This window comes from Gymnodraco acuticeps, unplaced genomic scaffold (assembly GCF_902827175.1).
Source record: "Gymnodraco acuticeps unplaced genomic scaffold, fGymAcu1.1, whole genome shotgun sequence".
Classification (NCBI taxonomy): domain Eukaryota; kingdom Metazoa; phylum Chordata; class Actinopteri; order Perciformes; family Bathydraconidae; genus Gymnodraco; species Gymnodraco acuticeps.
The window spans coordinates 2016246-2036780 of NW_022992187.1; the positions used below are offsets into that span (position 1 = coordinate 2016246).

Sequence of the window (20535 nt, forward strand, 5' to 3'; positions counted from 1 at the left end):
TCGGGCCTTAGAAGAACGGAAGCTGTGGGGTTCATAAAAACATGTTCTTACTCAATATCAAGCCACGATTATTGTTTTTTTTTGTTTTGTTTTTTTTTCAAAATCTTTTTATTGGCTTTTTGACAGACATCACAATGGCAATACAGTAGGTACACATGTATAGAAGATGGTCTGTAGGAAAATTAAATAGTTACCTCACCCCTCCCTCCCACCCCCCACCCTCACCCATATGGGCTATGATCACATTATAAACAAGACATAAATCAAAAAGTTACAAAACATAAAACGCCAGCATCAAAAAAGAAAGAAAAAAAGGAAAAGAGGGGTAGAAATTATATGAAATACAAAGACCAATAACTGAAGATTACATACAAATATGGATGCTTCTTCATGTTAATAGTCAGTAAAAATAAATACCAGGGAAATAACGGTACTGCAAGTTACATGAGGAAACGGAGAAGACAAAAAAAGTAATGGTCAATGTATTAGGGAGATAAGGAAAGGGGGAAGTGAAGGTCTCTCCTCCCCCCCCACCGGGTTCACTCACACCTCATCAGCATCAGGGTTGATTGTAAGGTCATTGATTAGCAGTAGTAAGGGAGTCCAGGTCTTATGAAAGAGTGTCAGGGATCCTTGTAGTGAAAATCGTATCTTTTCGAGATTAATACCCTGTAATAGTTCCTGTATCCACCTGTCATGTGTGAGTGGGGAGACGTGCTTCCACTTAAGAAGAATGGAACGCCTGGCCAGCAGGGTTGTGAAGGCGATGACACGCTGGGTCGTGGTGGGCATGTTCTGTGTTGGGGGGACGCCGAACAAGGCAGTTAGAGGGTTACGGGGTATGGGTGTGTTAAGGGCCTGCTCAAGGGTTTTGAAAATACTAGACCAGAAGGCATTCAGGCTGGGGCATGACCAAAACATATGCGTGTGATATGTGTGTGACTCCACTTCGAGCGTTAGAACTATTAACGAAGCACTTTTATACTAATAAAGGACTGGCTTACTTAAAGCCAGTTGAGTAGCACTTGAAATGTTTGGTTCTATGAAACATGATGTACTTATATGATTCTGTTTTCTTCAAGGTTGTGTCTTCCTGGTCGAATGTACTTATTGTAAGTCGCTTTGGACAAAAGTGTCAGCTAAATGCAATGTAATGTAATGTAATGTAATGTAATGATTGGCAGGAGATTGCTTGCATCTGTTACAGGCATCGCTTCTAAGAGGAAATATGTTGGCTAGTTTAGCATTGGTGAGCCCTGTGGAGCACCTTACACTGCATTAGACCGTGCCTAGCACAGATAGATGAGATTTGCACCAAACGAAGAATGTCCCTCCACTTACTGTCAGATATGTATACACCCATCTCACCCTCCCAGGACTCTTTTATAGATGTAGTAGAGGCTAGGTCAAAGGAGGCAAGTTTCCCATAAATAGTAGATACCAGCCTTTTTTGGTCACAATCAAGGGTGAGAAACTGGTCAATTCCTGACTCAGGGGGGCGGTTGGGAAAATGGGGAAATTGCTTTTGAGCAAAATGGCTAATTTGGAAGAAGCGGAAAGGATGACTGTTTGGCAGGTGATATTTGGCTGACAAGGATGCAAAGTCAGAGAAAACCCCATCCTTGTAAAGTACTGATTGTGACAAGCCCGTTGGCAGCCCACATTCGGAAGGTGGGGTCCGAGCAGGATGGAGAGAATGAGTGATTATTTAGAATCGGAGCTTGGATTGAGGCTCTGTGTAAGCCATATGTTAGGGCTGTACAAGGGCGTGGAATCAAATGCACGATGCAGAGACAAACAAAGTATCAAAATAAAGTGTTTTAATGTAGACAGGTCATAACACACTGAATACATAAAGCAACAAAACAAAAACTACTAATACACTAATCTAACTCTATGGACGATAACTCTGTGGACAATGACAAAAGGATCTTACGCTGAAAGGCTTGGAACACACAAGACAATCTGGCAACGAGACAGGGGAAGACGAGAACTATATATACTAGACAGACAACACCAGGTGAAGACAATTAGACAATCACAACCGTGGGAAAACAGACAAGGCAGGAAACGTACTTTCGACACATGAGGGTAGACAAGACTATCAAAATAAAACAGGAACCTATCTAAACACATAACATGAAACCTAAACTAGGGAACAATCTTAGCAGAGCCGTCTACGCACAACACCATGTTGCCTTCTGAATTGAAGCCAAATCTTAATAGTACTGGTAACAATTGGGTTGACTGAGATTTTGTGCGTCATTACGGGAAGTTGGGAGCAAATCAAAGAGTGTAAAGAGCTAGAGGAGGAGGAGATCTCCATGTGAACCCATGGTGGGCTGGAGTTAGGAGTCTTGGGGCCAGTCCAGTAAAGGAGTCGGTTAATATTAGAGGCCCAGTAGTAGTGACGGAAGTTCGGGAGTGCCAAGCTGCCCTCTGACTTGGGGAGCTGAAGAATAGATTTTTTAAGACGGGCGGGTTTGTCATCCCAAATAAACGCATTTAGTTGACTGTCAAGACTGGTGAAAAAAGATTTATTGATGCAAATTGGGATATTCTGGAAGAGATATAAGAACTTCGGCAGAATTACCATTTTAATAAGATTGACACGGCCAACAAGGGATAAGGGAAGGGAAGACCACCTAGATAGATCCGATTTGCATTTAGCTAAGAGTGGTTGAAAATTTTTGGGAAACAGATCTTTAAAGGAGCTGGTGATGGACACCCCCAATGGCTAAATTAAACAATAGGGGAGAAAGCGGGCAGCCCTGGCGTGTCCCACGTTGGAGAGGGAAGGCAGACAATTGAATGCCATTTGTGTTTACCGATGCAGAAGGGGAGGCGTATAAAAGTTTAATCCAAGAAATAAATTTGGAGTCAAAGCCACATTTTTCTAAAATGAAGAACAAGTAGCTCCACTCTACCCTATCAAAAGCTTTTCCGCATCGAGTGAAACTATGACTTCGGGGACATTGGACGGGGGCGAGAAAATAACATTAAGTAGCCTCCTGGTATTGAAGAAAGAGTGTCTCCCTATCATAAAGCCTGTTTGGTCAAGCGGAACTATAGAAGGTATCACGAGTTGGAGGCGGAGGGACAAAATCTTAGCCAGTATTTTACAATCAACATTTAGGAGGGAAATTGGTCTGTAGCTGCCACAAAGAGTAGGATCTTTATCCTTCTTCAATAGTAGAGAGATGGATGCCATGGACAGGGTTTGAGGTAATCTGCCTTCTTTAAGGGAATCATTATACATCCTTGCTAGAATTGGGGCCAAAAGAAACGAATGCGCCTTGTAGAATTCGACTGTGAAGCCGTCCGGACCAGGGGATTTCCCATTTTGCATAGATTTGATGGCTTCCTGTATCTCTAAAGTGGAAATGGGGTCCCCCATTCCGCCTACGTTAACTACATCAATTTGGGGGAAAGTTAAGGAGTCAAGAGGATTTGGGTTTATTGTGCCAATTGTGGGGCATTCAGAAGTGTACAAATGATTATAAAATTCAAAGAAAGACTTGTTTTTTTCAATCGGGTCAGAGACTAAATTGCCTTCGGGCGACTTTACTTTGGGGATTAATCTGGAGGCGTTAACTGCCTGTTGAGCCAGAAGCCGCCCAGCCTTGTCCCCCTGTTCAGAAAAGCGCTGCTTAGTTTGCCTCAGTTGTCTCTCCACTACGCTCGTCATTAAAAGGTCATGTTCCAAATGTAATAATATGCGTTTTTTATATAAGGTCGGTGAGGGGGAGGAGGAATACATTTCATCAATTCGGAGAAGTTCTTCCAAAATTGCCGACAGCCGAACCCTTTCATCCTTTCTTAGTTTGGAAACATACGATATAACCTGCCCACGAACATAGGCTTTGAGAGCCTCCCACACTGTTCCACAACTTACGTCAGCAGTGTCATTAATTTCGATATATAAACGAATCTGTGAATTAACAAAGTCCTTAAACTTGTCATCTGACAGCAGGTGGGAACTGAACCTCCACAATTTAGCGGGAGTAACACTAAGAGGGAAGTGGATGTCAATTGATACAGGGGCGTGATCTGAGGTGGCTATAGGATGGTATTGACACGCGCTGGCAAGGTGTAGCAAGCTGTCATCAAGCAGAACAAAATCTATTCGCGAGAATGTGTGGTGTACGTGTGAGAAAAAAGAGAAAGCTTTACTTTGAGGGTTTTTAAATCTCCAAGGGTCTGAGATTCCTAATTGTGCTGCATAATTTGAGACTACATTAGCAGATTTTGAGAGAGTGCCAAGTTTATAGTCTAGCAGGAAGGGCCCTCAGATTTTGAGATACCCCTACCCGAGGTAGAACAAATGACAACAATGATTTTTCTTATCTTTAGGGTCTCCCATTAATGTAATTGATTGTTGTCAAAAAAAAATTTGGGGGAAAAATGTTTTTGGTTGTTCTTTAGAACTACCCCAATCCCTGAAAAAGAGCCAAATTAGACCAGGCCGAATATGGGAATGGTGACTAAAAAGCCCATAACTTTAGAATGATCACTCTTTTCCTCTTCAGATTTGCTGAGGTATGAACCAGGTGGCTGTCCTACATCACCAAATTGTCAGACAATTATTTAACTAAGAAAATACTTAATTATAGTCCTGTAAACTTAGCCTTAGTTTAGACGGAAATTATACTTTTGGTGATAGGAACGACTCAATCACTTTTCTCTCATTTATCAGAAAAACAGAAATCCCTAAAAGAATATACCATTACTGAATTGTCTAGGGTGCTATTGAACACCAACCAGAAGGTGCTATTGAACACTAATCAGTAGGTGTATGGAAATATCTGGTACAGTTCTATTGCAAATGAGATTTCTTTAGACATAGGCCTACCTCTTCTCTGATACAGTCAAATTCCGAATGGGGGAGAAGTGGTACAATAGCCAAGTTAAGAATGCTCACTCTGATGGTCATTATATTTGGAGAGGTAAATACCAGGTGGCTGAACTACATAACCAAATAGTCAGAATAAGAGTAACCCAATACAATAAAGTGTATTAGTTCTAAATTGCAAGCCTCTAAAACATAGTTGTAAATAGTACAGGTTTTATTGAAACTGGAACCTTAATTCAAAGTACAGTATACAAATCATCAAATAATTCTGTGAGAGGTCAAGTATATAGATACTAGAATATAATGTTAAATGTCAGGTTCCTCAGAAACGTTAGGGGACACATGTTGACATTCTGCACAGCAGGTGCAGAGCTCCGTACAGGGAAGGCCAACAGAGAGTCACTGGCACTTTCCACTCTCTCCACACTTTGCATCTTTGCAATACAAGTGAGTAATATCTCTCACTTCTGTAGGTGCTGGGGGTTTTGTAAATAGCACTGGTTGAATGGCCCCAGCTCTAACAATCCACCCCTTGCCAACAGGACTCCATAACAAGGGTTTGGGTTCGGGCTGTGACACCATATCGCTGTCTGAAACATTGCTCTTTACATGTTGTTGAAATGCATCCTCTGTTGGCGGCAGATTTTCCGAGGCTGCATCTGTTGTTGATGCAATTATGAACCTCAGTTCATCCAAGTTTGTGCACATCAGTCCAATTTCCTTTTTTCCATACAATATAGCAGAAGCGCCAATTCTCTTGCGACTGGCAAAGTCTCCTCCAAGCTGGCAGAGAGTCCAAAATGGGCCAGATCTTTGAGCTCGCTGAGATGGGTCTTGAGTTTGGTGAATGCTGTTGTCTTTCCTATTCTGTAAAAATGACTTGTTGTGCCACAGCCAGTGAGTGCACGACATGCTGGTAGACAGTTAGACTTGTGGTTGCCGCCCAGCTTCAGGACCATCTCCAACTAAACGGCCTCTTTGAGAAATTCCAGTCCGGTTTCCGTTCCGCCCACAGCACTGAAACAGCTCAGGTCAGGGTCACAAACGACCTGCTGATGCTGATTGTCTTTCCTATTCTGTACAAACTACTTGTTGTGTCACAGCCAGTGAGTGCACGACATGCTGGTAGACAGTTAGACATGTATTTTCCAATGTTCTCACATATGATGTTGATGGGGACATATCTCTCTCTCATTCCATGGCCTGCATGCATGTACACTAGAGGTTAACCAAACATGTATTTGCTTGCATAATATATGAGCAGTACTTCCACATCTGTGTCATCAGACCTCACAATGACTGTGTCAGACCACGCACGGTCTGACACAGTAGCTTGGATTCGGTCTAGTTTTGCTTCAAGAGTTGAGATAGCAGACTTAAAGTCGGCAGAGAGAGCTCTACGGTGGTCTTCAAGGAGGCCAGCTATGCCCGCCATGCTGAGATTGTTGCTAGCTAGGTCCTGGCGTTTTGTTCTTTTTTGTTGCTTTTCGCCGGTTTGGACGGCATACTACGGTGGCGTTGTGAGCTGAATAATAATAATGTTCACTTAAATGTAAGTTAAAGAAGAGTTACGGGCTTCAGAAAAGTTACAACACAAAAGTTTGCGGGAGCAGAACTACGCACATCTCTACTCCGTCATGCCCAACCGGAAGTCCATTGTTTTTATTTTAAATCGTACAATGTCTGACTTTTTTTGCCGTCTGTGAGGAAAATAAATGGGGCTCAGAGCCTCAGAATACTGAAATCTGTTTGTTTCCTTCTAATTTGTTATTCTTTTCTAAATAACACACTGTTATTTACTCAACAATAACACACAATTATCCATGTTTTTATTTATTTAATTCCATAATCTCGGGATTTTTTGGCGTCCGTCAGGAACTGAATTTCAAAATAAAAATAACCGGAAACAGACGTAGGCCTATAAGGGACATTTCGAGCATCATTGCGATACACAGCCACTGAACTGATTACCCAAGATCCTCAACTATGGTTTAAGCTCGCTGATTGGATGTTTTAGCCGCAATGCATGTAGGGATATGGTGTTAATGCGATATGAAATCCGAAAAACATTTAGAAGTTTAGGATGGCCGAAGACACTACACTACCCATAATCCCCAGCTATCGTTTGGGACTACAGTCCCCGTGATTAATCTTAAAGCTCTGGGATTGGATGTTGGAGTGGCAGTGCGCCAAGGTTACGCCAAGCGTCAAACAGCTGTTTGAAATGGAACAAAACCACGGCAGACTATCCAAAACTGGAATTGAACGGGACCAGCAGATTCTGATTAATGATGTGAAATATAAACAACCCTTAAATCAGACTTTAGTTACACCTGAGTAAAATTCATGGAAGGTGATTGTCAAGTGCCAACAATCAGGAGAGATATTTGATAGTTGGTGCTTGAGAAGACTAAACATTTATCTGCAGATCTCTATAAAGTATATTCATTACTCGTTATTCTCTACTAATAGTTCATTAAAGACTGTATATTATGGCTATTTTGCACATCCCTTTCAAGATTTCAAGATTTTCTAAGGTTTATTGACATATCATATACACAACTACGGTGTAGTTATGCAATGAATGAAAAACTTGGGTCACAGGTTCCTCAACAGTGCATTACAAGACATCTATCAATATGTGTGTACCTCCACCATTAAACTGTCATATTCTGCACATTTCTTATTCTATCTACATACATAAGAGTATAATTCATATGTATAATATCAGTTAAAATAAGTGCTTCAACATAGTTAACATTGCAGGAAAGCAATATATTAGACGTTAAGTACTTTGTCAGGCTTAATATTTATCTGTTGATAGATACCCCCAAAGCTTTTTTCTTTTTTGAAAGAAGACCTTAACCTAAAGTATTCTGTAATGTGTTAATAAAGGTTAATTAGTTTGTCTGTTTTGCACCTCCTCCTATTAATATCTTTGTACATCCAGCACTAAACTGTTTTATTGTAGAGATCACTTACAGTATCTTCTTGATTTTTTATATTCTATATTTCTAACATTGACCTTCTACTTTCCCCCTATGAAAGAATGTATTTTTTTCATTGAATATAACACATTAAAACAATAATGCAATAACGTGCTTTAACCACTAGGCGGTGCACACAAGGTACACACAGCCATAATAACTTTGTATTATTAGTGTAGGACACTTATGTATACATGTACAACATCTGAAGATGTGTAGTTTTATTCATGTTTTCACATAGTTTTACAGCATATTGCTATAATATTTCACATGTTTTACTTCTACACATTAATATCTGATTTGTAAAACAGACAGAAAGGTATATCCGTCATTTAATGGTAAGCTATTGAAATTCTGAATCCATAGATGTGTCTGCCATCACCCAGAACCCCTGACTATTATTTCAGACTCAGTATTTACATTCTTATATTCAAAGAAAATCAGTAATATCTTTAAAAACTACGAGTCCTTTTCTATCAGCTGTGCACCGTTATGGTGTAAATATAACCTATCTATGAATTAGATCAAATATAAAAGTCAGCCGAATTAATGTTGATACTGCAAGGAGACGTATTGTGTGAAGAGAAATTGAAGATGTTGTTTAATTGCTGATATATTTATGATCCACGCCACGTATTCAGTTTTGGCGGCATTTCTTCCAGTTTGTCCAGAAGTCTTCTAATAAGGGCTCTATAAATAGAGAACTACGGCAGATCTGTAATATGTAATGCAGCCGAACCGTGTATTACAATGCCGTTATGTGATGACTTTCAAAGAGAAAAGCAATTGTGACCTGCTCCATCGAAATCAGTCGCATTGACCCGAAGATACATTTTGAGTTGTCTACACTGCTGGAAAGAGGATATTCCTATCTTTCTAATGATATTAGGATTGTTTTTGTACTCCAAATATTAAGCGAAATATGTCACATTATATAATGACTGTCACAAGTCATCATTTTGAGAAAAAGGCCTTCAAAGTTTTCTCTTCTCTGGAATCCATCGATCTGATTGATTACTAGCGGAGCAAATGATCAAAGTAGTACGGAGGGAAGATATTTTCGTTTGGATTACTGGTCTGGGGGAAGCTCTTAAATGTGTATACGTGTGTGTGTGTTTGTGTAATTTTGCGTGTATTGTGTTTGTTTCCCGGGGAAAACCCTCACGAGAAACACCGGCTGTTGTTATGCCTGCTGTGACGTTAAGTTACTCCGTTCTCCGCTTGTAATTATGCCGTTACAAGCTTCAAAGCTGTATTTATCATCTGAATTTGCCGAAACAAGTTTAATATTCTAAAAACCAAGACTTTGTTTAATTCAAATCAGATGAAAACAAACTGTAACGGACTCTGCCGTGTTATCTATGATTACTATACGCGTACATTCATAATGTCAGCCGGAGGGAGGGGGGCGGCGCTGCGGAAGAGCAGATTGCGAGGGAGAGGTGCCTCTCTTCGTCCCTTTACAAGCTTCAAACATGTATTTATCGTGTGATTTTGGAAATAAAAGTTTCATATTCTATTTATTTAAAATCAAACAAAACACCTGAACCCCGAAAAAATAGTTTTTTACGCAAATCCACGTTTATTTTGAAATGAGCCGTTGCGACTTCCGACTGATTTCGATAGAGCGGGTCACAATTACTTTCGGAATAAAGTATATATATATATTTTTTTTGAATTTCACATCGCATAAACACCATATCCCAACGTACATTGCGGCTAAACAATCCAATCACCGAGCTTAAACCATAGCTGAGGATCTTGGGTAATCAGTTCAGTGGCTGTGTATCTGTTTCCGGTTATTTTATTTTGAAATTCAGTTCCTGACGGACGCCAAACAAGCCAGAGATTATAGAATTAAACAAATAAATAAAAACAAGGATTATTCTGCCTTTCGTATGCATCACACTGCATAGCTTAACAGATAGCGAACAAAGACTCAGAAGACAGTTGTTGAGTTGACCATTTACTGAGGCTTGAAATTGTAAAACTGCAAGAATAAACAGAAAAATGCAACATAATGCCAATAGAGTGCAGTATAATCAACAGCCTATGCTAAGAATGAGCTATGTCCATTAGCTTAGCAGCTAGTTAGCTTAGCTTATCTTAAACATTGAAACCACACAATCAATTAAACCACATTTTTGAAACACATAACTTGGCACACAGGTAAGTTAAAACTATCTGTGGTATAGAACTGAGCTACGATGTGCTCTGCATGGCTTTGCTGTGAAAACTAAAACACAAGAAGGAGAGTCGCGCTATTTGGTGCCTTAAAGCTACAGTACCGACTTTTGCCACTAGGGGGTGCCAATACACTATGTTGTCAGAACACTCCCCGCTTGGTAAACCTTTTTACCACTATTTACATCTCTTTACCCTTGGTATCAGTAACACCACATTGCTGATGGGCCTAAGATACTCTTTAGCTGTCCCTTGACCTAAGGTATTCACCATGACCTTTCGCACCTTGCAGTCCAAACTTGGAATGGCCTTTACTATCAGACCAAGAGGCCAGTCATTACGTTGTGCTTGAACGTCGTTTAACAAAACAACGTCACCGTCCTGGAGATGATGATGCTGCTCCTCGGTCCACTTCCTCCGAGGCTGAAGAGTTGCCAGATACTCCAGCTTCCACCGTTTCCAGAAGGAGTTCGCCAAGCTCTGGACCTGGCGCCACTGTACCTTACATAGGTGATCCAGTTCAAAGTCCCCCGGGGGTGTGGGTGTCACACTCGCTTTCTGGGTTAGAAGAGAAGCAGGTGAGAGTATCTCAGGAAGGTCTGTATCATAAGAGATGGGAACCAGAGGCCTGGCGTTCATGATGGCCATAACTTCAGCCTTCAAAGTGGCCAGGACTTCATGGGTCAGTTTATCCTTATTCTTCAACAGCAGTGCATCAAGGACCCGTCGAGCCACACCAATCATCCTTTCCCAAGCTCCACCCATATGTGAGGAATGAGGTGCATTAAATATCCATGTACAACCATGGTCTTGCAGATAGTCCTTGATCTCAGGATCGTCCGTGTTTATCTGAAGCTCTCTGCATGCTCCAATAAAGTTTGTGCCTCTGTCTGACCTGAGGTGTTTGACAGGTCCACGAATCGACAGGAAGCGCCTCAAGGCATTAATGAAACTTGAGGTGGACATGGTTTCAATTACCTCCAAGTGAACAGCTCTCGTACTGAGACATGTGAAAATGACTGCCCATCTTTTACTCTCAGCAGCACCACCTCTTGTGCGACGAGATATGACACTCCATGGACCAAAGACATCAAGCCCTACATGTGTAAAAGGTGGATCCATGGACAGTCTGTCAGCAGGCAGATCGGACATTTTCTGAACCTCAAACTTGCCTCTCAACTTCCTGCAGATGACACATTTGAATATTATACTCGAAATGAGCCTCTTCCCTACTACTATCTAGACACCGGCGGTGCGCAGTGCGCCCTCTGTTAAATGGCGACCTTAGTGAGCTGCTTGATCATGATAGTGTCGGACTAAGAGAGCGGTAACACGATGACTGGCTGGCAGGATGAGTGGATGTTTCTCTTGGTCTTCCAATTGGGCTTTATGGATGCGACCCCCAACTCTCAGCAATCCATCCTTGCCAAGAAATGGGCCCAGTTTCACAAGAGAGCTGTGGCTAGGAACATTAATGCCCTGAGTTGCGCAGTCCACCTCGTTCTTGTAAACATCCTGCTGCACTGCCTGGGGACTATTTTGTGGAAAGATTAGATTTTCCGTTTATCAGTTCTGTTTTGCCTTTATAACATTATTTCATATCAAGAACCCCTTGTGCGTTTATTTAACACAGCTATTGTTGATAGTTGATCGTTATAATAGGAAATACTTGTATTTAACCAACTATAATGCTTGTTTTAAAGGACATAGAAGGAAGTTATTATGTTTATAACAGTAACTACATGCACAGTTTGACCCTGGTCCGAACAATAATGCCCTGCAACTGGAGGTGGATGGGGCTGGATCATTTTATAGCAGGTGCTGATGAGTTCTGAAGCAACAAAGAATACCAAATAACATACTGGGTTACAGAAAGTGTTTCAATGATGCCAGGCTATTAGAGAAATTGCCTATTGAAATGCAAATTATTAAATGTTCAGAGCAAACAAATTGAATAACATACGTTTTGGAAGGTATAATGAAAGAAGGAGAACATTATGACAAACAACCAGAATCTCATAGTCACCTCAGATTGACTGAGTCAGTGACCACCTTTTGCCTTTAAAACTAAACCGCCAATATTTTCAGCAAATGTACACTTTCAATTAAGCCCAGTCCGATTCTATTAAGCAAAAGTTGGTCATTATTTTCCAGTGGAAAGACCTTTAAAACGATCTGTTGAAACATAACTCTCAGAGCTAGAGTCTTCTTTTTTACGTCATCATTACAAGCCTATGAGTACTAAATATTATCTTGGCACATGATCTGAAAATAGTGGCCTGGTGCGTTTCATAGTAATGGTGTGTTCCTAAGCCAGTTCATATCCGAATCAGAGACAACAGCTGCAGGAGCAGACAGATTGGTGAGAGCCAATTATCTTTTCTCCTTCCATCTCAGTCTCCCCTCTTCTATCTCTCACTTTTTAAACTGTAATTAGTTATCCGCAGCCAGCCCTGAAAGTATCGACTCAGAGAGAACTTCAATCACACTCAGTAATACATCCATATTTGTTATCAGCCCTGGACAGCTGAGCTAACAGAGCGGAACGTCACACCCTGATAGCAGCGCCTCACTTTTCTTTATCCTGCTATCACTCCCCGACTGATCACTCACCTGGAGCAGCATTGAAAAACACACAAACACATTTTTCTACTCTGTGTATATTTCTGTGAACAATATAACATGAAATGACAGAAAACAATCAGCTGGAGGTCTGGAGCCTTTACCGCCTCGTTCAGCTCATCTGGAGAAGTTGGTGGAGATCAAATCAGACGCAAAAGAAGAGTGAATGCTAGATTTACAGATATCATACAGATGCAAATACATCTCCAATGGGCTGATCATGTTGCTGTGTGTCTCCTAGATCAATACAACTTAAACTATAAGAACTTTCTAGTTTAGCCTAGCTTAGCATAATGATTTAGCACTGGCAAAAATGGTAACTACTACCGAAAGGGAGTGAAATACGACACCTACTCAAAAGCAGCTTTTTAAATAATGATATATTATTAGCTCCTACGCTGGTTGGCAATGCATTAAGAAACATCTTATTTTGGGAAATGTGTAAAGCTAACAGGAAATCTGACCACCTGTTTTCACCATTTCAAGCTGCTGTTGTGTCCACAAGCTAGGAAGGGTAGACCAGTCTAAATGCCAGTGATCAATTTGAAAGATGAATTTACTGTGTTTTTATTGTGTGTGTTCCAGTTGTCCTCGGCCCTGATGTTCGACGCGGTCCACGTGGTGGTGAGCGCCGTGCAGGAGCTGAACCGCAGTCAGGAGATCGGAGTGAGGCCGCTGAGCTGCACCTCTCCGCTCATCTGGCAGCACGGAACCAGCCTGATGAACTACCTGCGCATGGTGAACCACACACACACACACACACACACACACACACACACACACACACACACACACACACACACACACACACACACACACTCAAATCCTGCTGAGAACAGATGCTGGTAGTGTGTTGTTTGGTGTGTTAATCCAGTTTATGCAGTTTATAAATCCTCCCTGGTAAAAAACAAATTGTGCGTGTCAAATATTTGCAAAATGTAGATTCATCTCTGCATCAGATCCCATTTGTATAAATGATTTAATCAATACAAATCCAACCAAGACTATTCAAAGTTTTGCACATGATTTTAACGTTTTTGTAAATGTTACATTGCGTTATTTGGAGCAGTGTGTGCGGTCTGTATTTGGTTTGGGATAACTGAGAGCAAGTGTTCATACAGTGAGTGTAAGGGAAACTTCTGCAGCAATGGAGAGTCAGGACTCAGAGAGACACGAGGAGAGTTGGAGCTTTGATGTCAAACACGGATCTTTAATACAAGCATCGTCCGGAGAAATTCACATCACAAGTCACACAGCAAAAGGTTCTGACTGCACGGGTGGGTTGCCATGTCAAATCTGACCAGCCTCGCATCTTGGTAGACCTTTTAACTAGTTTACAGAGAGTCAAATCCACATATTGGGGATGGGCGTAAACACCTGGAGACACAGGAGATGTCTCTCACATCTGTGGTGCTTAGAAGCCAGCGTTCTCACAGTCGTAAAACCCCCCCTGTGCCCGCCAGGTCAGGCCATAAAACCTGGTAGTATCAACATACGACTGCATTATCACATTCCTTACGGGAGATTAGAAGCAGGGTTGGTCGTAAATGTCAACACACAGAATAGGTTAAATATCTAGGAGTAAAGACGGAAATATTCTTTGACAGTGAGGACATTAAAGCTGTGGAGGGTCTCTGAGCTCCTTTGAAAAAACATGGGTGAAAGAAATGTTGGTAAAACTGACTGGGGATGCATCGAATACTTGTAGTTGTATTTTTCTTATCTACTGCAGTACGGTCAATAAATATAAATGATAAATGTTTCTAGAAGTAGCTTCTATTGATGTGATGATAGATTTTCAGTTTGTTGTTTTGTTAGAGTAGCCAGAAGTTTGTCAGTTTGGAAGCACATTTTTAATATATATATAAAAGACTGTTATAGTTTGGGATAATGATGTCATGTTATCAGGAGTTGTGGCAAAAAAAGGTTTTCACTCTTTCAGCTTTCCTCCTAAAGAATCTAAAACCAGGTTCAGTCCTTTTCACCATATATATTTATTAGAGCTATTAAAGCTAATGGATCAAGTATGCTCATGCAATGCCAACTGTGAATGTTTGACATGAATCGCATGACCTTGCAATGGGAAAGAAAGCAAGAACATCTACAAGCTCCATATACTCACTGACTGGAGACCAGTGCCATCAGGAAGAAGCATCTCTACTTCCTGTAAGGGCAGGAACTGCACTAGAACTTCAGGTGTGGTGAAAACAGAGGAAAAACCTTTAGCTGGAGCACGCTGTAGCTTCCTGAAGAGTCCCAGCAGTGTGCGACAGAGGGCAGGAAACACAGCAGGAGCAGAGCGGCAGTATGTCAGCAGCAGAGAGGATATGCTCTGAAATCATCTTATAATGAAGAGTAATGACTTTTCTCACCAGTTTTTATGCATTTCTATATTTCAAACCTACACATGTATTGTTTTATCTCTATCTAATCATTGATCTCACTGATATTAATGCTTCCTTGAATGTTTTTCAGAAACAACCCTTAAATGTTCACTGTTTGTAGTGAATACCCCATTATTCCCACTCCTTATTAATCAGATAAACCAATCAGTTATAGTCTCTCTTCTTTCCTCTCCATCCCTCGTTCTCTTTCATTTCCATATTCATTTAATGTATTCTCTCTCTCCCCTCCCCCTGTCTCTGTCTGGCTGCCACATCTGGCTCCTTCCATCCACTGAGGCCCCCCCCTCATATTGTTTGTGTTGCTCTCATACTGTACGTGCACTCAATTTCACATTCCTCACATGGATTCAGGCACAAGCCTTACGTTTGAATGCATAAGGGTCTCACACACCTCACACACATTTGGACATTCCTGCAAACACACACGGCAGTGGCTCAGTCAGTATAGGGGCTTGGACTGGGAGCTGGGAACAGACAAGAGTGTGGACTGGTACTTGGAGAGGTCCCAGTTCACATCCAGGGCCCTGCCGTGGTGCCCTTGAGCAAGGCACCGGACAACGAATGAATACGTGGCTGCTATATTACTGCAAATCTACTCTAGCCATAGCGCACAGACAGTATAGTAATGGTTACTTGCAAATGGTCTCGAAAGCAGTCCTCTAACAGGACAAGGTAACACAGTTTATTCAAGATGTCCTTCACCAAGGAGTTGTTTATCCAACACAGCTAATAAGCTATTGGTTCTTTTTTTTGATTTTGACACGTTGGTTCGCTGTTCTATCAGGTACTATAAGGTCAACATGGTTACTGTTGGTTAGGGTGAAGTTACCTTTAGCATCAATAGTCTTACTCAGCCCTGAAAGCAAATATACTAATTGCAGCGGATTTCTCAGAAAATGCATCCATTTTAAATGAATGGCCATTATCTAGTTTAGGTTTTTGTTATGTTATTCAGTGCAGACTAGAGTAACCTGATCATCTGCACTTCAGTTTTTTTCACATCATACTTATACAACAGCTACGTGCCAAGTATACCCTAACTACATTTTGGGATGGATATATAGTCTTTGTGTTGTCAATATCTATGTTTAGTGAAAAACTACTGTATTTTAAAACAGGGTTTTCAAAGCCTCACCACACCATCATTTATGTGAAATGTTGCAGCTGGATCCATGCATGTGACTGTTAATCCACATATTATTCATGTTAAAAAACCTTCAGTTTTGAAAGCATTTGTCAGATTGTCATGTGTAGCTAACCGTTACCTCTTTGTGGTCCCTCTCTGTCCCCTCAGGTGGAGTACGATGGTCTGACGGGTCACATAGAGTTCAACAGCAAAGGCCAGAGGACCAATTACACCCTGAAGATCCTGGAGAAACACCCTGCGGGACATAAAGAGGTCAGAGGTCAAACGGGGTCGAGTGGGAGACAGACAGGTCAGAGGTTAGGTTAACTGATCTCCTCACATTTTGCACTTCAGTATTTTATTAGTTTGAAGGAGCAGGTCAGATCAATTTAACCTGTTAAGCCCCAAGGTCCTTAATATTTAAGAACCTATTAATGTGTTATACCAGATTGACGGGAATAATCTCAGCTAACTGACGATACAAACCATTTTTACCAAAACAAAACCCAAGACGCAGAACTCAAGATGAAGATACCCTTATTACTTATCGTAGCTGCACATACAAGATATCAGATTAAAGCTGAGGTTCCACAGATTATTTAGGTATATCATCACTGAGTGATCCGAACTCGAGACGGGGGAAGCAAACAGACATCACAACATGTACCTTTACGGAGCTTCTAGGGAGATCGTCATACCGTAGCTGTCAATCTGATCAAAAGACGTGTTCAATGGCATTACAACGAGAAAAAACGCGGCTGAATCGGTTGATCCATAGGTTGATAATGTTTCTGTGGATTTGAAAAAATTATTTATAATCCATAATTCCATTTGTATGTAAAAATCGGAGAGTAAAAGTTAGCTGAAGCCACCAGAGTTATCGCAGCTTCCGGTTTTGGCTATGCGTCAGTCTCACACACACACACATTACCAAATAAGTAGTATGTGGGAGTTCCCCTCGATTCCATTGGCTCTGACGGTTAGAAAGAGATGTCAATCAGCAAAATGGAGCAAGGGGGTCCATAGATAGGTCCAATCCACCCAAATGACCCAAAGCTAATTGAGAGCTAAATCTCTCTAAAAAGGTCACATTTCACTTGTTTTGCATCAATCTTGATAGAGGGTACTTATTATATGTTGTAGTTTGGATTCCTAAAGTTTGTAGTCTACCATCCCATCATTCAAGGGTGGTTTTCACTATAAGTAATTTTTTTTTTTGGACGGACACAATAATTTACATTTTTTTACTGTGTTCAATCTGAATTTACTTTAAAATAAAAACATCTATATTGATTCTGACATTTCTACATCCAACTCACAGGTTTATCATTACTTTGAGAAAAAAGATTATTAATGTAACCCTTTTAGAAGTGAAGATATGGTCATGTGTTCTGGGAATGTCGTTTTCGAGCCTGAAACCTGAAAAACAGGCTCAGGGTTTAACTTAAGAAGCAGGAAGCACTCCCAGAAGAACATACCTCAACACATGAATATGTTTTTCTAGGAATCCTCTTAGTTGGGATTGAGGTGTGTGAGAATCAAATCTCCTCCCTAATGTTCAGGTGTTACTGCCACTGGGCTTGTTCTGGCCATGGAGTCACAGTAAGCAGTTTTTCATTCATCCATCAGTAACATCCATACAGCAGACTCTGTCCTCGTGGCTCAGTGTTGCTGAGTGACCTGAGATGAACAGTAAGGGATCAAAGATCAATTGAGTTCACTCCTGGGTCAAATGGGCTCCCGGGCCAGGGTTCAGTGTGCTGTGAAGAGTGATGCACAGCTGGAAACCCAGGAGATGGAGATCTTTCTGTCTTTTAATATTATAATTTGCTGCTAACCAGCTGGGTTTGTCCAAAGGTAACTACATCTAAAGTTCACCGTTGAAATGGTTTATTCTGTACATCGTGCAGATATGAAGGGAAATGAATGAGCATCCAAACAAAGAACTGGTAGTCAGTTTCAAATAAAGGCAGTCCCCTCCTGTCTTGTTCGGTTCAAATCTGACCAAGAGAACTAAAGTAAGGGGGGAGAAACCAACTCAAACAGAAGGGTTAAGAATGTTGACCTTGCGGAAGATTGTTAAGGAACATCAATCACAAACCAACAAATAATAGAAGCATTTGGTAATCAGATAACAGCAAAAGTATTTCCATTGAGACACAAGTTGTATTTGGGTGGTTAAATGAAAGCCACGATAAACAGATGGTAAGGAGGGACATGATATGTGCCCCCCCCCCCCGGGTTGACGGCACATATCCCTCACAGCCAATAAGTACACAAACGGCCGGGAGGAGACGGATCCTCCCTCATTGATTCTGTTGAGTAAATCATCTGTCTCTTTCTTTCATAACACACCTTTATCAATCCTGTCTGCCATCGCTTTCTGACTTTCTCTCCACTTTCACTTATCATTTGTTTTTAGTTGTTTCCTTCTGGTTCTCTTCGTCATTCACCTCCGCCCAGAGGTGGGAGAAGTACTCAGATCTTGTACTTAAGTAAATGTACTCAGTTCTTGTACTTAAGTAGAAGTAGAAGTACTTAGATCTTGTACTTGAGTAAAAGTAGAAGTACCAGAGTGTAGGAATACTCTGTTAAAGTAAAAGTTCGCTTTCAAAATGTTCCTCAAGTGAAAGTAGAAAAGTATTCTCATCAAAATATAGTGAAAGTAGCGACAGTAAAAGTAGTCATTGTGCAGATTGGTCCATTTCAGAATAATATATATGATATGTTTTATAATGATTGATCATGAAAGTGTTCTCAAAGCTGGTAAAGGTGCAGCTAGTTTGAATGACTTTGTATACTGCAGGGTAGCTTGTGGATTTACTCCAAGTGGAACTAAAGTCTGATTTAACACTCGATTAGATTTCACATCATTCATCCAGAACTGCAAAGTAAGTCAAGTTAAAGTACACTATTTACGTCTGAATTGTAGTGGGTTAGAAGTACATAGTATCTCAAAATTGTGCTTGAGTACAGTACTTGAGTAAATGTTTTTAATTACTTTACACCACTTGCTCCATCTTTGTCCAAGATACATCTTGCATTTCCTTCATTGTCACCTCTTCTTTCTCCTCTTTCTCCTCTTTCTCCTCTTTCTCCTCCTCCTCCTCCTCCTCCTCCTCTCCTCCTCCTCCTCCTCCTCCTCCTCCTCCTCCTCCTCCTCCTCCTCCTCCTCCTCCTCCTCCTCCTCCCTCCTCCTCCTCAGATCGTACCCTGGTACTCCAACAACACGTTTACCATGAACTCCACTTCGCTGGACCTGAACGCCTCGGACACGTTGGTTAACAAGACGCTAATCGTGACTACAATAACTGGTAATCTGTCATAATGTAGAATTGATTTCACTGCATGAATGTTCCTCCTCCCTGAAGCAGCTGCTGATGATGTCACTTCCTCTGGTAGGAGAACCCGTACGTGATGCGGAGGTCCAACTACCAGGACTTCCAGGGAAACGACCAGTACGAGGGCTTCTGTGTGGACATGCTCCGAGAGCTGGCCGGCACCCTGAAGTTCTCCTTTAAGATCAAGCTGGTGGACGACGGGCTGTACGGGGCCCCGGAGCCCAACGGCAGCTGGACCGGCATGGTGGGGGAGCTGATCAACCGGGTGAGTGGGGGGGGGGGAACAATGTTTGAAAGAAGTGGAATAACTAACATATTTAGACAAGCTATCCACATTAAAAGTTTGTCCAGTTTTGATTGCAACTCCCTCTGAAAGGGAACACAGGGATTCTGAGATAAGTTCCTGTACAACTGGATGACAAAAGGAGCTGTCACCACACATTATAACACATTACCTTACCTGGATTTTCTGAGTTTGGGTTTTGCTGCATTATTATTAAAATAAAAAACTAACAGCAGAGAATACTTGAGAGACCTCTTTCTATACCACTTGTTTTAAATACAGACATTTATAGTGCATGGTTTGTGCATGGTTTGTGCATGGTTTAGCAGCGGGAGCGGTACTGCAGTCGCTTTACCGCACCGTTGTGACGAAAAGGGAGCTGAGCCAGAAGGCAAAGCTCTCTGTCTACCGGGCCATTTTCGTTCCTACCCTCACCTATGGTCATGAAGGATGGGTCATGACCGAAAGAACGAGATCGCGGATACAAGCGGCCGAGATGGGTTTTCTCCGCAGGGTGGCTGGTGTCTCCCTTAGGGATAAGGTGAGAAGTTCAGTCATCCGGGAGGGACTCGGAGTTGAACCGCTCCTCCTTCGCGTCGAAAGGAGCCAGTTGAGGTGGTTCGGGCACCTAGTTAGGATGCCACCTGGGCGCCTCCATAGGGAGGTGTTCCAGGCACGTCCAGCTGGGAGGAGACCAAGGGGTAGACCTAGGACCAGGTGGAGGGATTATATCTC

General features: G+C 41.6%; 1 protein-coding gene across 1 annotated transcript in view; it reads left to right on the forward strand.

The window, feature by feature from the left end:
• The window catches only part of LOC117539135 (glutamate receptor ionotropic, kainate 5-like), a 358516-nt gene extending 338605 nt beyond the window's left edge, over positions 1 to 19911 (forward strand). The window contains exons 10-14 of the mRNA XM_034205164.1: positions 13231 to 13383; positions 16345 to 16449; positions 19382 to 19488; positions 19578 to 19782; positions 19894 to 19911. Coding sequence (XP_034061055.1) covers positions 13231 to 13383; positions 16345 to 16449; positions 19382 to 19488; positions 19578 to 19782; positions 19894 to 19911 — 588 coding nt within the window. The remainder of the gene's footprint in view (positions 1 to 13230; positions 13384 to 16344; positions 16450 to 19381; positions 19489 to 19577; positions 19783 to 19893) is intronic.
• Positions 19912 to 20535: the final 624 nt, after the last annotated feature.